This window comes from Miniopterus schreibersii (assembly GCF_964146895.1).
Source record: "Miniopterus schreibersii genome assembly, chromosome: 1".
In the NCBI taxonomy this organism is placed as follows: domain Eukaryota; kingdom Metazoa; phylum Chordata; class Mammalia; order Chiroptera; family Miniopteridae; genus Miniopterus; species Miniopterus schreibersii.
This window is the reverse complement of record NC_138101.1, coordinates 139,734,337-139,751,442: the sequence shown is the minus strand read 5'-3', so window position 1 is coordinate 139,751,442 and position 17,106 is coordinate 139,734,337. Positions and strand designations below refer to the sequence as shown.

The following is a 17,106-nucleotide window of genomic DNA, read 5'->3' as shown; positions in this document are numbered from 1 at the left end:
GGGACAAAGGGCCCACTACTGTAAAACTCCAGAACAGAACACGATAGAATGAGGGTGAATTTAGGAGTTGTAAGATATTAGATACCACGAAGTCCTATCCCTTCATTTTAATTTGGAGGATTCTGAGACCAGGGTGGCTAAGGGGATTGCGCAGGTTCAGTGTACTGACTTAGAAAGACAAATCTGTAATTTCAGTAAAAACGAAGGAGCCACAGAGGCTAGGGAGTGGAAGCCACAGTGTAAAATAAAAATTAAGCTGGGAGAAAACTTAAGCTACATCTCTATCTCCGAGCATATGCTAAAATAAATTTCAGCTAGAAAGATTAAAGGATTAACAACAAGAAAGAAAGCCATAAAGAACCTAGAAGAAAATGTAAGTGAAAGATTTCTTTTTCATATCGTAGGACAGAAAAGGACTTCCTCAGCATAAAAGGAAAAATGAGAAAAAAAATATTTGAAGTTAAGCTTTTCAAAAATAGAACAATTACTAAAAGCAAACAACAGAAAAATATCTGCAAAAATATGAACATATAAAGGATCAACATCCTTAACATATGCTGATGAATAAACAACAAAGCAATAAACAATAACAGCAAACTTCAATATCAAATCAGGCAAAGGACACCAGGTAGGTAATTCAAGAAGAAAACTAAATGGTCAATAAAAAATTGAGAAAACATACAATGTATTATAATCAAAAACACAAATTATAAGATGTCATTCTTGATCCATAGTATTAGAGATTAAATAATGACTCTCTTCAATGTTGGCAAAAGTTGCGGAAACAGATACTCCCACGTCCTGTTGGTAATAGGATTAATACATTTTTTTATAGTAAATTGTCGATACACATCAAAATCCTTCAAAACATAAATATCCTTTGATTTAAAATAGGTAGTGGTTGTCCAAGTGTGGTCAATGAACTCCTGGAGTCCCTGACACCTTCTCAGGGGTCTACAAGGTCAAAATTATCTTTATAGAAATAGTAAGACATGATTTGCCTTTTCCCTGTGTGACATGTGCAACGGGGGTGCAGAAACAATGGAGGGTAAAGCTGCCTGCTCCTGAGCACAGATCAAGGCCAGGCGCAACTGTCCTAGGAGTCGTCGTATTCTTCACTGCCACATACTTGCAGGGGGAAAAGGCCAGTTTCACTTAAGAATAATACGCAACCCTTGAATACACATCCTTTTAACATTTTACGTGACCAAATAAGAAGTAAACAGAAAGCACGTCTACTGCACACAGAAGTCTGACGGCTGTCTCAAGGAAAAGCACTTGGATGATTGTTTGAGTGCTGAACTAGCTGCTTTTTCCATGAAACACCCCTTTTATTGGAATGAATGATCAACAAAGTATGATTATTCAGATTTGGGTATCTGGCAGACATTTTCTCAAAAATAAACAACGTGAGCCTGTCACTTCGAGGAAAACAAGTGATAATATTTGCTGCCAATGATAAAATTTGAGCTTTCAAGGGAAAATTCAAATATTGGAAAACTCTGTATCTGTCACCATAAGCTTGACAGCTTCAAATCTTACAGATTTTTCTGATGAGATCAGGGAAGATATTAACAAATGTGATTTTTTTGATGCTATATAATGAAAGGTGGCAACATTTGGGAGGCTTGTATAACTCACAGCCAACATTTTGCAAGCAAACAATGCATGATGATAAAAATCATAAAAATCATGCATAGGTAACAGATCCACTCAAAGTTCATGACAGGCCAATGGATTGTAATATAACAAGTGGAAAGGTCCAAGGTATGGTTTCACAGTCCACGTTGCAATTAACCTTTACGAAAATACCACTTGTTGCGTTTTATGTAGCAACAAAAATATCCACAATTATCAGAAAAGCCTATTAAGTTCCTCTTCCCTTTCCAACTACATATTTGACTGAGGCCACAGTTTCTTCATATTCTTTAATCAAAACAACACATCACAACAGGTTGAATACAGAAGCAGATGTCTTCCTTCTCTTAAGGCAGACGTTTAAAAAATTTACAAAAAGTGTAAAATGTGGCCATTTTCTCACTACTTTTTTGAAATGATGGTTATTAATCAAGTATGTTAAACATAACATGTTAACAAAAACATGTTAACATATAATGGGTTTATTACAGTTAATTTTTAAATAAATTAGTAAGTATTTTTTTAAAATTTCTCAGTTTTAATTTATATTTTGATAAATATCAACAGATAGAACCCATATAAACAAAAGTTCTTTGGGGCACTCAATCATTTATTAGAGTGTAAAGAGATCTGCAGACTAAAAGTGGGAAAACTGCTGATATGGTCATTCCCAATTTCTGGTAATCTAAAGCAAGAAAATAAGTAGACTTGGCATTATATATGTACAAAAACATCAAAAAATTAGAAAAACAAAACTTGATATCCAACAATAAGGAATGGATGGTACATCTAGAATGTGATATTGGTTATTTGAAACACACTGTGAAGAATTTTTGAAGATGAGAAATGCTCACAATATGCTAAGTGAGAAAAGCAAGATCTACAAAGTATATTAGCAGAAACAGTACTGCAGTGGGGAAAAAACGACTGGAAGGAAATATATAAAATGTTAACAGAAATTTGCTGGGCTATACTATTATAAATAATTTTTATTTTCTTTATTGAGCATTCCTACTTTAAAAATCAGAAAAATTACATTTTTTAGCAACTTTTTAATTTCAGTCCTTTGATTCTTTAAGGAACTCAACGTATGCGAATGTCACCAAAAATAATTGCTGCTGTTATTATTATTAATATTGAAACTAATCAAGGCAGCTTAGTACAGAATTCTGAACTGAAAATTATGAAACCTGTACTCAGGACACTGTTTGGCCATTAAACATCTCTGGGATTTTTGACAAGTCACTTAACCTCTTTGAACCACCAGAAATTATCTCTCAGGTCCGTACCCAACCAACTCTAGATTTGATAGATAAAATGATCTATCAAATCTGAAGGTTGTTCAAGTTCTTTGCAAGGAACATCTAAAGTAAAGCAGTGCTTGGTGAACACACAATACAGTGTACAGATAACGTGTTGTAGAATTGTGCAACTGAAACCAATATAATTTTGTTAGCCAGTGTCACCCCAATAAATTTAATAAAAAGAAAAAAATTAAAATAAAGTAAAATAGTGCTATAGTGAAAACGGTGAAGTCCAAAACCACACTCTTTATAGAATTTCCACCCATGCTGCTAAATGGCTCTTTAATTCCTTCATTTGTCAATGAGTGCAGCCTCTGTAAATAGTTTCCAGTGGAAGAAGAGTTTGTGATTCCCCAAGTGGTATTTGGAAGAAGTGAAAAGTATTTGGGCATATCATGAGTAAGAAAAAGAGGGGCATAAGATAATAACCAATACAGCATGGTGCCCCAAATGAAGGGAGTCCTTCATGAGTCCATAAGAGTACCTCTATGGAGAGGTTACCTCTATGGAGAGGAAAGGTATTTGCTATGGAAAAAGAAAAAGAATGAGACAGAGAGAGAAAGAAAAGAGGGAGGGGGAACGAAAGAAAAGCAAACATACAGTTGTGATACAAGTGCATGAGAGAAGAATATGTAAATGTACCTTCTATTTTAAAACTGCCCAGAAAAATCTACCTGTTCCCTTGGCTGACAAGCCTTCACCCATTCACTACTCACAGGCAGAGTTGGCCAGAGTTAAAGACAGATCATTAAATTCCAATTTGTCAATTTTGTTCCTGGTTAGGAAGTCTGATAAAAATCTTAGACTATAAAAGGATAAATATTGCCTTAAATATGGATAATATTAGAAAGAGATCCCTTCATTTTACAGATTAGGAAAACTGAGTCCTTCAAAAACCTGAGATCATAAAAGACCTTCAACTTATGCTTCAATTTGTACTTTATTAATAGCAATTATCCAATAATCTCTCTTTCCTCCAGAAAATACTTCAATGGTGATGTCTGCTGAAGGGTTACACATCAGAGACAGAGATGTTCTCCATCGGGGGCTAACCGTGCTCAGTGCCACACACACACGCACACACACAATGGTACAAGTTTGAATTTGGTTTTGACATCAAAGAAAAATAAACATGTTAATCTTTTAACCTGTCAGAAATATAATAACCTTTTTGTCCTGGGCTGGTTCTTTGTGTACTATCTGGGCCTCGGTTTGCACATCTTTAAAATGAGGACGTCTATAGCGTACAATGCCTAACGTCCTTTCTCAGAAAGTTGGATAATCCTAAAATCACTGAAAAAAATTTGTGTTTTGGGGAGGAGGGAAGTATGAACTATACTCAGAATGCGGTACGCCTATGCTCGTTCACGCGGCCAGCCCTGAGCCGCGCGGGGGGAGCCTCTGCAACACCTGTCTCTCGGACCAGCTTGAGGTGGCTGAATGACATGAGCGCCCCACAGTCAAGCCGGGGCCCCTTAGGCCCCTGCGCCCCTGTGTGTTTCCAGGGGCCAACTGAAAATGGTCCTCTAGCCCGGCGGGCCTGGCTCGGGGGTTGAGCATCGACCTAGGGTCCAGGCGATCGGGGTTCGATTCCGGCCGGGGCACATGCCCGGTTGCGGGCTGCAGGCGATCAATGGTTCTCTCATCATTGATGTTTCTCTCTCTCTCGCCCCCTCCCTTCCTCTCTCTGAAATGAATAAAGATATATATATATATTATATATATATATATAATATATATAAAGGAAAATGGTCCTGTCTCCTCCTGTGGAATCTACACGTGGTTTCCACTTGGAGAGGCCTGTCACCTGTCATTCATCCCTAGCGTCTGTCAATTAACCGGAGACATCCATGGAGCACCGACTCTGCACCCCTCACGAGCACATACCAAGTTTTCCCTAAACAATGACCTCGAGTTCTCGCCGATCCACCACGCAGCCTCCCGAGGAAGGCGGGCGAAGGAGGACCCTGTCACCGCGCTGATCTCCGGCCCACGAGTGCGCCACGTGGGTCCCCGGCGGCGGCTGCCCAGGCCGGCGGAGGCGGCACGGGCGGGAGGCGGGAGGGGCGAGCACTTACCTGGGGAACCTCTGCTGCAGCTTCCTCAGGCTCTGCCTGATGGGGGGCACAGACACTAGGCACTGGGCTATCTCGTCGTACTGGGCTTTAGTCAGTATCATGTTGGGCCAGAGTCTGGGGGGTGGCGGGACAAGGGAAGAACACCCCGGGCTCGAGCAGCCTCGGTGCCGGGAGACCAAGGGTGGGCACGCAGGGCAGGGCGCGGGGGTCCCGGGCTCGCCCCTAGCCCCTGCACCCCGAGCTGCACAGCCTGGGCTTCCCCCAGCAGCTCCGCGGGGCGGGAGGCGGGCTGCAGGCCAGATTGCCCGGCTCGGGCTTTCTGCGCAGCCGCAGCCGCCCGGCCGAAGCCAACCCGCCGCCATGTCTGTTGAGGGCACACCAATCAGGAAGTAGTGGCCCCGGGCAGAGGTGGAGCCGAAGCCTCAGCGGGCAGGTATCGGGCCGACCCCCTGGGATGTCCCAAGGGGTTATACCCTCGCCGTTGCCAACAGCCGGGAAGTCCTGGCTCGCGGACCTGGCGGCGAGGGCGCTCAGGTGTCTCCGCGGTCGCTCAGCTGGAGCGCCGGAACGCCGCGGCGCGGGCGCGCGGTTTGAATCTGCCAACCAGCGCGCGGGTTTTCCAGCAGCCTCGCGGGGAGACGGGCCGACGGGGCAAGTTTGCCTTCCCCGCGGTCTCTGCGCACCCTGCGAGCGCGGGCAGAGGGGACGAGCCCAGCTCTGCGGACGCGGCCGGAGCGGGCCGGGCAGCGTGCGTGGCGGCCGGCGCCCCTGGGAAACGCGCCGTGAGAGCCGCGGGAAGCGCCGCCCGCGCCCCGCCCCGCCCCGCGGGCGCCCGCGGCCGCCGTCTCCCCGCCCGGCTCGCGCGCGGGAAATGCTTGGAGAAGTGAGCCCGCGAATGCATCTCTTTCTCCCGGTGCTGAGAGCCGACCTCAGAGCTCCGAGACAATCTCCTAGGACGGCAGGCGCTCCTTTAATCCCTTTTTAAAAAAATCATCTTGTCTCTTAGAAGGCCCTGGGTGGTGTGTCTTTTCAAATGTAACATGCTAAGCAAATGAAAGAAAAAGTGTTTAGATCTTAGAGAATGTGTAAGTGGTTATTATTATTTTTTTAAATCTGGAATAAGGCCTTTTTGGAAGTTGAGCTTAGACATATGCCTTCTTCATCCATCCCAGTCTCAGTTCCTTTGTCTGTAAAATTTGCTTTTTAATTACTTTGGTAGTTGTTAAGCTTAAACAGGAAAGTAAAGGATTCCTCAGCATCTTGTCCAGCAGATAGCCTATCAAGACTGCTTGGTAATGATAGGTCACATGAATGTGGCCTTTACCAGCTATTGTTTAGTGGGCTCCCTACACTTTGACTCATAACTTCCTGTGAGGCTGCGACAATGACCTTATCACCTTCCTCCTCCCCTTTACAGGCTGAGTAAACTGAGGCCCGAGAAGGTTGAGTAACTTCCCAGAGGTCAGGAGCACACGTAAGCAGCACGGGTCAAGCTTAAACTGCTGAAATTTGGTTCCAGAGTCTGTGCTCTGGCTAACTCTCAGTAATATTTAATTACTACACCAAATAGTCACACTCTCTCTTAGGCCAAAGGTTAAGGATTTTTTTTTTTTTTTAACAGCAATAATCTACATTTCGAAGAACTTTTAAAAAAGATTCACCACTTCATTTTCCCAGGTTTAGAAAAAGCTCCACTCCTTGATTTCCCCAGGCGTCTCAAAGCCCAGGAACAACAGCGGATCCTGAATTCACAAACCATGTTTTTTGGTGTGTGTGTGTTTTTTCCCCCCTGAATATTTACATCAGAATGTTTTCTTGCCATATGCTTTGCATCTAGCTCTGGTTGTGTGACATTAGTACATAACTATTTATTTATGGCAGCGTGGCCTGGAGTTGCCACCTGGCTAGTTTGTTGCTGACCCTGCCATGACTTTTACATGAAAGCTAGCTGACGATAAGCAGACACCACTTGATCTCCCATTCCCTTCTCCCTCCCACTTCCCTCTTTCCAATTCACAGCCAACAGATTTTTATAGAAAACGTCAGTTCAAGGATGTTTGCACTAGTTATTTTTTATAGTAACTCTTCTCTCTGGCTCTTGTCCTGCATTCACCCTCACAACCCTTAAGGAACAGGCCAGGTTTGTTTTTCTGTTTTTATTTTTAACATGCTGGCAGTTTACAGTTTTGACCCAAATCCAGTAGATTGTTTAGAGTTAGTGCCAGGGGGAAAAGCACAGTTATGTTGCTGTTTTTGTTGGCAGTGACAGCGTTGTTTATTAAGCACAAAATAGAAGCAAAGCAGAAATGCGTTACTCTTGTTGTTGTTGTTGTTTAGGTGTTTTTAAATTTTCTTTTCATAAGAAACTCTTGGAGTAAGTTAGTTATTCCTGTCTCTCTCCCTTCCCCTACTTCCATTCTGCCCCATCTCTTGTGTCACACTCCATGCCCCTCATCGGCCAGGACTCCTCTAGAGCTGCCTTTTCATGCTTGAGTTTCCCCCATTGTTTCTCAGTCTGTCAGTCAGTTATACCAACCACGTGCCCATTAAATGAAGCAGGGTCATGAAAACAATACCAAACTAAAAACCCAAAGAACTGGCTACCTATTTAAAATTAGCCATAAACAGTGTGCTCTTGAACAAGTGAAAGCCTTTCTAATCCTGCATGTGCTCAGTGTAACCCCAAGACATGGAACTTTATAGTTCTGATAGGGAGATAGTATCTAGAAACATGAAAAAAGTTTAGGAAATCACAGCAACAAAGTGTGTGAAAGTGGGGACTAGTGCAGCTCCCTGGAAGAACCTACAGCCCTGGAAGATGGGATGGATTGAATCACTTCACCAGATTTCTTTCTGCCAATTCCTGGACAACGTGAATGATGAATAATTTTAAAGGAGAGTGGGGTTTGGCAGGAAGGTGTCAGAAGGTCATTTCAAGAAGAGTGCTAAACACAAAGGACTAAAAATAAGAGTGAGCCAAGTCACGCGCATGGGAAAGTTATTCTGGCTGGAGCAAACAGTTCTAGGCAGAGTGGAAAGGAGCTGAAGATGCTTGACCTTGGAAAGAGTCAGTCACATTTTTAAACAGTCTGTTGTTCACGGACTCTGCCAAATCCAATGTGTATTTTTAAAAATAAATACTGAATATTATTTTTATTATGTTTTAAAGTCTGAGTCTGTTCGTGGAATCTTATAAAATTCAGCTTAAATTGATTAAAGAAAAATAATTGCAGTTTACTAACAGAACAAAGACGAAGTGATTAATATTATTTAAACACTTACGATACTCAAACGCTGTCACCTTAGCCCCTGATTTATAGATTAGGAAACTGAAACTCAAAGAGAATAAAGGATTTGCCTGATGGATCCAGTTAAGTTGCAAAACTGTGATTTGGATGCAGTCAGTCTGACAATAAAGCCTCATGTTCTCCATTGCAGTGTCCTATATTTAAGAAAGAAAAAACTCATTGGTTGAATTATCCTCAGTTAAGCATTTATGTTCTGAAATAGCTGGCTACTTTCTTTGGCCACCACCAGGGCCTATTGAAGAAGCATTTGACCTTCAATTTTGACGTAGTCAAAACACACTTTTGAAAAATTGTTTGGCCTCTTTGTCTAGAATGGATTGCATATTTTTCTCTCTGCCCTGTGAAGCACCACCTAAAGTGATATGTCTTTTGAAGCCAAAGTTTACATCTTCATATTTGCCATCCATGAATGACAGGTCATTTTATCCTGGTCCCAAAATAATAGGAGTGCTTGTGAGCAGAATAGTTCACTTGTTGAGGCTCCCAGCAATTACGCAAATTAACGACTTAAGGAAAACAAAAGGAAATATACAGAGGGACATTCCACACTATGATGGTGGAGCAATTACATTAAATAGTCAGGGAAGACCAAAAGCCAAAGGTGGTCCCTTCATGCAAGTCAATGGCGGATGAACTCTTAGTCTGTGAAACCAGGTGGCCTTTTTCCAGAGGGAGCTCACTTGATGGGCCTGCGACAAACAGAAACCATGACACACATGCACAGAATTCAGAATGGCATCTCCTCTCTGCTAGTCAATAATACTGAGAAGTCATGTTGTGGGAAGGCACAGTGCGAAGCATTTTAAGTACGTCTATCTTTCCTTAATCCTCAGCTCCTGTGTCAAGAGGTAAGAGCTATTATTAACTTCATTTTCAAGGTGAGAAACCTAAGGCTTAGAGAGGTGGTTTCTACTTATCAATTATTTTACAATATTCTAGTGTTTCCCAAATTATCTATGTTGAGGTCCCAGTTTTCCATCAATTTTTCATGGACAAATATTTCTGTAAAATAATATTTTAAAAAGTGAATTACTCAAAAATTCAACTTAAAAAGACAAAGACACATAAAATGCAAGCCCCTGATTAGTTATTACATGATTCAACATAGAATTACTCTGCCAAATTGATATAAAAGGTTCTAAACGGTTATTCTCAATTTCTGTACTTATCACATAAAGACAGGTAAGAAAATTTGAGGATCAACCCTGGTTTGCCTGTTATATTCTGAGTAGCACTGTACTAATACCTTAGAGAGCCAAATTGTGAGCCAGGCATGTGCGAAGTCTAGGATATCACACTTCCAGGTACTCTTAGTTGGAAGTGAAGTATAACCTGTTCCTTTTAGACTTTTAAGCATCAACCATCATTATTATTGCCATTATTCTACTGTATTTAGTTTTTCTCAAATGATGCATATTTATTAAGATCAGCAGCGCAAATCCTTGCAGGCTATTTCATTATGCACCCTATAAAGTTAATGCCATGTGTTTTTATAGCATAAAACCCAATTTCTTCTTGAGATAATAAATGCATCAGTCAGAGCTCATATACCACTTCTGTTCTGAATTACACACCCAACACTATCGGCACATGATAAAGGCTATTAATTGGCATCTACACATTTACTATTCAACAAGGGTAAGAAACAAAAGTAGTGTTTTTACAGGGGTATTTTCTCTTGAGTGTTTTTTGTGTTCTAGCAAAGGGAGGCACGTGAATATGTTTGTTGAAGAAAGACCGAAGCCTCTTAAATTTTCTCCTCCGGCTCATCAGGGACTTGTGGATAATTTGCAGGCAATTTGTATCCCCTTTTCCTGCAGGACTAAACCTCAGATGTAATTTCTGCAGTTGTCAATCACTCTTCTTGTCCCACAGACCATTCTGCAAGAATACATCATGTTCTGAGGGCTTTCTCACATTTATAAATTCAGGCATTGAAAGGAAGTCTGCTGGTGGAGTCGAGGGTTTCTGTTGGGGGTTTAGGGAGAGGAATGAGAGACAAGGACTTAAGTCTGTCCTTAATGAGCACTTCTTCAACATAAGGTAGAGTTGGAAGCACATGTCAGATGGAGATTAGCTCTAAGTCTCTTCATTTAAAAAATTACTCTCTTTTGCCATCCCACTGGGTTAGACTTTCAAAGGAGCAGGCAAGGTGCCAGTCATGATTTATAACCCCCTTCCCTATCCATGATTGATAGAAGGAGAGTTCAGGGAAGGAGTTCCTCCTCGGATAAGTATAGAGATTATTATTATAATAATAGGTTCCTCTCTTTTGAGAAAACGAAAGCATATTACATAGTTACCTAACATATTGCCACCACAGAATGTATAACAGCCATTATTACGCCCACTTGGCATATGGGGAAACTGAGGCACAAAATGGCTTAGAACTTCAACCAGTTTCTTTAGATTTCACTTTTCCATGTGAAGCTATAAAAATACATCTTTATTTTTATACTTTTTTTACTTAAAATTTTCTCTCATGATCATCAAAGAAACATATGTTCCTTGTAGTCAACAACAGAAGATCAGCTACTATAAATTATCCCAAGTCCCATCACTTGGAGCCACTACTCTAATCATGTTGGCACGATTCCTTCCAGTCATTTTTCTACAAAATTTTTCTTTTCATAGATAACATCAAACTGTATGTACAACTTGAGTCCCGCTATGTCACTTTACATTACACCATAAGCCAAAGCTATTCTTATCAACACTTGGTTTTATATTAAGAGTAGAGCAGTAGGTTTCAGGAGTAGGGAGATGAATTCTCGCAAGCCAGTCCTTGAAAGGAGGGCCTTGGCATAGCCAGCATGAGGCTGGGCCATCCTTCAGTTCCAGCCATGAGCTGCAATTCAGACCATGTGGGAATGATGCAACGGACCCTCTGGAGCAAGGCAGAGATTCCTGTGACCAACGCACAGCTTTCCTGGGCGTTCCATTCACAGAGCTATGATTGAAGTGATGTCAGTGAGCTTCCAACCACGTGGACATCCTGTCAGTCAACATGTTGACACGGGAGCCAGCATGTATTTTTTTTTCAGATAGCTACCAGTTGTATCTGAATTCACATTCGGATTCATTCCAGTCCTTGATGCAGGGAGCAAATATTTTGCATTGCCCAGAGGGCAGTCACACTAGATGCCACTCCTCATGCCAGAGAACTTGGGTTTTCATTTCACTTTCAAACAGCACAAAAGGATTTCGGTTGGTAAGGGATGAGAAGGGATTTAGGTAATGGTGTGGACAGGGAGTCATAGAGGTGGGAACTTCAGGAACACTTAAGCTCTGCACAAGCATGCACAAATCTAGTTTTACCAAATTGCACCAGAGCTATTTGCATGGTCAGAACTTTTACAAGCAAAATAAATGCTCTTAAAAATGCAAAGAGTGCCCAGCCAGCATAGCCCAGGGATTGAGCATCGACCTGTGATCCAGGAGATCACTGTTCAATTCCCAGTTAGGGCACATGCCCAGGTTGCGGGCTTGATTCCCAGTATGGGGCGTGCAGAAGGCAGCCCATCAATGACTCTCTCATCGCTGATGTCTCTATCTCTCTCTCTCCCTCTTCCTTCCTCTCTCTGAAATCAACAAAGATATATATATTTTTTAAAAATACAAAGAATAATATAGCTCATTATGCCAGCTCCTTTTAGGAAAATATGAACATCCACAAAACATTCATTCATTCATCAGTCATTCGTTCATTCAACAGGTATTTACTCAGTGCTGCCTTGCGCCAGGTACCTTTCTGGGTCGTGTATAAGCAATATACAGGACTGACAAAGTGCCCACTCTCAAAGTTTACATTCTTCAATAAATTAGATATATTTTATCAAAAGAATATCTCATATCTCAGTTTAAAGGAAGCTAAAGAGGCATGACAGCTAAATATAATACCTGACCATAGGTGGGATTTTGTACAGGAAAGCAAAGGGGCAATAAAAGACATTCTTGGAAAAACACAAAAAACTGGAATACAAATGATAGATTATATTTAAATATATATGTAAAACCCTTAATAATACAGAAAAAAAAAATCAAGGACACTGAGAGAGTAAATGATAAGGCAAATGGAGTAAAATTTCAACAGTAAGTGATTCTAGGTAAAGGCATAGGGACATTTTTTGCACTTTTTATTTTGTATTGTTTTTATTTTGTAATGTTTTGGTAAATTTGAAATTATTTTCAAATAAAAAGTTTTTTAAAAACCTATTTCACTCTGTAAAATGAGACAAAACACAATGTCCTTAAATCGTGTGCCAAGCTCTCCTCAGTCACCCATGATTTATAGGCATTTGATGGACATGCTGATATTCTCAGGATTTCAAAGATGGGATGATGTTTCCTAATCAAAATCGCAGGATAACTGAGGCACAGCTTTCCAAATCTATCTGCCACCCACAACAGGAACCATAAATGTTTTCTGTATCATCCAAGAACCCGATGATTTCCATTTATATATATAAAACATATCACTAATATATAATTATGCCATTCACTCTGTAATTGTTGGAGCCCAGGACAGGCTTCCCCAAAATATCCCACAAAGGCACATTGATGACTTTGAATTAAAGTAACTGGACAAGCAGCTGCTGAGCCAGGGACATGTTCCAAAGGTCCTGATGCTGAGACATCGCTTCCATAGCCAGTGGGCGTCTTTGAAACCACTGCTCTTCCCCTGCAGCACTGTGAGAACCGCCTTCTTTTAGGTCTCTAGGCAGCACATACACTCTATGACAATGAGGTCAATTTTCATATGTGGCCAATTGAATCCGTCTCTTTCTATGGCGCTGAAATCTTATGAAATCATTTGCTGTATTGCCAGAGGGGAGTATGGAATTTTAATATTATATATATATATATATATGCATAATTTATTTCTTAATCCCCCTAAAGAGGATTTGAGGTGATTGCCCTATTTTATTTTACCTGTCTTTTCTTTCATATGGGCAGAAATTAGATCTTTGATGCCACTTAAGCACCATCAAGAAGCAGCAATGTAATATAGTGGTGAAGAGCATAGACACTGGATCCAGTTTAAACCACGTATTCATTCTGAGGCCGGCTCTGCCATGAAAGGGTTGTATGGCATATGTGATCAGATACATTACTTAAGTCCCTTGAGCCATAGAGTATGGCCCCAGCTATAAGTGAGATAATAATAGTTTTTACCTCATAGATTATCATGAGAATTAAAAGTTAGAACATGGAAAGTACTTCAACTAGTAATTGGCTACATGCTGAAATTATTATTAAGTTCATGAACTCTTACCATTTCTTTAAAATAAATTGCTATAAAATGGCCTATAAAAATATCATTAGATTACACTATGACTCAATGTACCCATTTAATAATAAAAGTAACATATATAAGGTATTTTGTCTGCTAGATGCTATGCTAAGTGCTTTATATATGCTATTTCTGGAAAATTTAATGGAAGAAACAGAGGCTGGGAGACTTTGATTAATTTGCCCAATATCAAACAGTTGGTTAAGTGAGATTTGAACTAGGTAGTTTGACTCCAAACCTAGATACTTAACCACAGGACTACATTGCTTTCTCTTCACACAACTATTTTCCTCATTAGGCAAAAATATTAGTCAAGGTATGTTAGGCTTAGTTAAAACTTACAAGCTAATCTAACAACATTTTAAGTAGAAACCACTGTTTTTCTCAGAATTGCCATATTTTATCTTTCTGAGGAATATTCATATACTTCATCAGCTTTCTTTGATTTAAGATTCAGATATTTGAAGAAATATTTATCTGCCTTCTCTTTAGAACACGCACAGCTCTCTGAACCTCTGAAGGACCCAGTCACAAACCTGATCTTTTTTCCCCTGTGAATTAAGGATTCCTACTGATTTAATGTGCATGAATTAATTTCTTAAAGTAGAGATTCACAAGATAGTCATAAACACTTCCTCCAGGTGAAATTTTCGACTCAGGGAAGACATTAGATTTAGAAAATCTGAACAGTAATTAGTTTGCTCATGCAAACGAGGGGAGGAAAAAACCCTTGATGGTCTTATTTCTCCACATCGTTAATGTACTTACCTTGAAAATAAATTCACCTTTCGTAATCATGTTACATGTCACAGATAATATCACTTTGGATCCATTGCAGATGATGAAGTAGCTATAGTATCTATTTTTCCATGCTCTACTTTCTAAAAAAAAGTACTACTAAAAGAAAACTGTGTGTATATATTTAACATGCTTAGAATTTGTAAATAATTTTCCAGGTTTCTAGTTAATATACTACTCCAGAGACTGGCAAAATATACATAATAACGTAAATTATTAGTAGTTTCTGATATTTAAGTTTGATTATAACTAGTTTTATAGCCACCATCTTTATTCCTCTAAAAGTTTTCTGCTATGATCTGGGAACTGGAGTAGAATCTGTCTCACAAATTCAAATCAGGGTGTTTTTGTTTTGTTTTCTTCTTGCTCCCTTTAGTACTGGAAATTTAGCCTATTATTTTTAGAGCTACAGATGAGCCAGGGAGCAGGGGGTGGGGAAACATTGGGTTAGAGGAAAGACATTAACTTTGGATGCAGGCAGATCTGGGTTTGAGTTCTGTCCCTACCACTTACTTATCACTTTATGCAAAAAAATTCTGTATTTAACCTGTTAGGCAATCAGTTTCCTCTGGATTAAATAAGGGCATTATTACTTACTTCTTACATTGCTGTGATGAAGAAACGCAAGAATCTAGCTAATGTGTCTGGCACTGTTAAGAGCACATAGCAGGTGTCCGATAAATGTCATTTCTGATCCATTGACAAACTACTTCCATGAATGTATGTACAACTAATTAACTTTGGTGGTGGCAATGTTTTAGGCCGACAGAAAGAACATATTCGTGCCATGTGCCTAAATGCTCAAGTCACTTCAGAACTTGAATAAGGGAATGGGTTTGATTCTACTGAAAGCAGTGTGAAGTAACAGTATGAGGGAATATTTTAAAATCAGGGAAAGTATGAATTTCATCTTTCCATTTAACTTGAAGCCTAATTTTAAGTTGTTGTTTAACGTATGGGAACTTCAGCTTTCTTATCTGCGAAATGTGGCTAATGATACATACCTCTTAGACTTAAGGTGAGAATTAAATGAGGTAAAGCTTCTTAACACAGTGCCTGGAAAAAACATGAACCCCAATTCCTTACCTGGAGAAGCAATACCATCCGCTCCATCTGGAGGGGGGAGGTTTCTGCATCACAGCTTAACTCTGCTGGGACCCAGAGTGAAAGAGCAGTGGAGAAGCTATTGATGCCACTTTCCCCCTTCTTTTCTGCAATCACTAAATAGGCATGGCCTGTTTTCATTGACTGGCCTTATGAAAGTCATTCCAGTTGGATCATGCTGATGGATTAAGGCAGATTAGGACTGTGATCTAATTTATCTGGTTAAAATACATTATGGAGGCAGGGTCTCCGTCAAAGGAGCATGTCCACGCATTTCTTCCCTCTCAGGCAGGCATCTCCTAAACTCTAAGGGTCCCCAGGAGACTTGTAACCAGGGGAGCAATGGGCAGTGGCAGCTCGTCCACAGCTAACCCCCTGAACCTGTCTCCAAGGCCCCTTTTCCTCTGACTTTCCAGTGAGCTGAAGCAGGCCCACCTGGGATCTTTCCTGTTGCTTCTCCTGTCCTAAGTCCTTCCTTATTTCACTGTCCCCAGTTTTAATAAATGTCCTCTTGAAATTAAAAACAAAAACCAAAAACAGAAACAAAAAGATAGGCTATGAAATACTATGCTATTTCTCCAAAAATGATAGCTACTAATTCATGGCTGCTTACTTTGCTCTAGATTCTTTACCCAAAAGTTAGCTAATCACTTCGAAACCTTTCAAAAGAACTGGAAGGCTAGAAAGTTCAAGCCACATATTTAAGATTACACGGCTTGTAAGTGGCAAAACCAGAAGACAAATGCAGATTTCTCTGAGATCTCCCCTTCCCCGTCCCAACTGGGTTTTCTGCGCTCTATCTACTGCGGCTGGATGAGGTCCCTCCTGACTGTAAACCCTTATAGGCATTTTGTTATCACCTATCACATGGTTCATATACTTTTCTATTGGTTGTTAAAGTTATCTGAGTTATTGTATCATTTCCCTGAATCAATAATACATTCCATGAGAGGAAGCACATTATCTCACACCATGATTATCAATCAGGAGTGCTTTGAGCTTTCCATAATAAGGAAATTTAATTATATCACAAAACAACGTGTCTAGATGTTCATGGTACCACAGTGTAGCAGCTCAACAATTTCATAAAGGGCCCAAGCTCTTTCTATTTTCTCTCCACCATATTTAGTGTATTAAACTCTTTATTTTCTCACTTGTCACCTCACAGGTGCAAGACGGCTGTCACCGATCCAGGCATCTGGTTATTGTTCAAGGTAAGAAGAGAGGGAAAGGGCAGAACCGCTGAGCTATCTGTTCATTCCTGTTCCTTACAAAACAAGAAAGCCCTCCCAGGAGCTCTCCAATGAACTTCCTCTTATATCCCTTTCAGTACTGGATCCCTCTGGAGGTCTTCCGGTGTACAAACACTACCACAGACCTGGATTTCCCCAAATGCAGTGATTTTTTTTTCTTTTTGTTGTTGTTGAAAGTATTACAGTTGCCCCCCTTCCCCCCCATTGATCCCCTTCACCCCGCACCCCCCACCCCCCAAATGCAGTGATTTATAACTAAAGAATTTAAAGAGCCATTTAGAGCCTTAATGACAGTTATATGTGACGGCAAGTAGAGGGTCAGAAAGCTAA

General features: G+C 40.5%; 1 protein-coding gene and 1 long non-coding RNA gene across 3 annotated transcripts in view; one reads left to right on the top strand and one right to left on the bottom strand.

Annotated features, from left to right (window-relative positions):
* The window catches only part of CDIN1 (CDAN1 interacting nuclease 1), a 202,983-nt gene extending 197,674 nt beyond the window's left edge, over positions 1 to 5,309 (bottom strand). For both annotated transcript variants that reach the window (XM_081118390.1, XM_081118389.1), the window contains exon 1: positions 5,021 to 5,309. In XM_081118390.1, the coding sequence (XP_080974516.1) occupies positions 5,021 to 5,121 (101 nt within the window). In that variant the 5' untranslated portion in view covers positions 5,122 to 5,309. The remainder of the gene's footprint in view (positions 1 to 5,020) is intronic.
* Positions 5,310 to 5,398: 89 nt separating this feature from the next.
* Positions 5,399 to 16,737, top strand: LOC308547674. The gene is made up of 3 exons (XR_013997533.1): positions 5,399 to 5,453; positions 6,438 to 6,494; positions 16,692 to 16,737. It is a non-coding gene; the product is annotated as an uncharacterized lncRNA (long non-coding RNA).
* Positions 16,738 to 17,106: the final 369 nt, after the last annotated feature.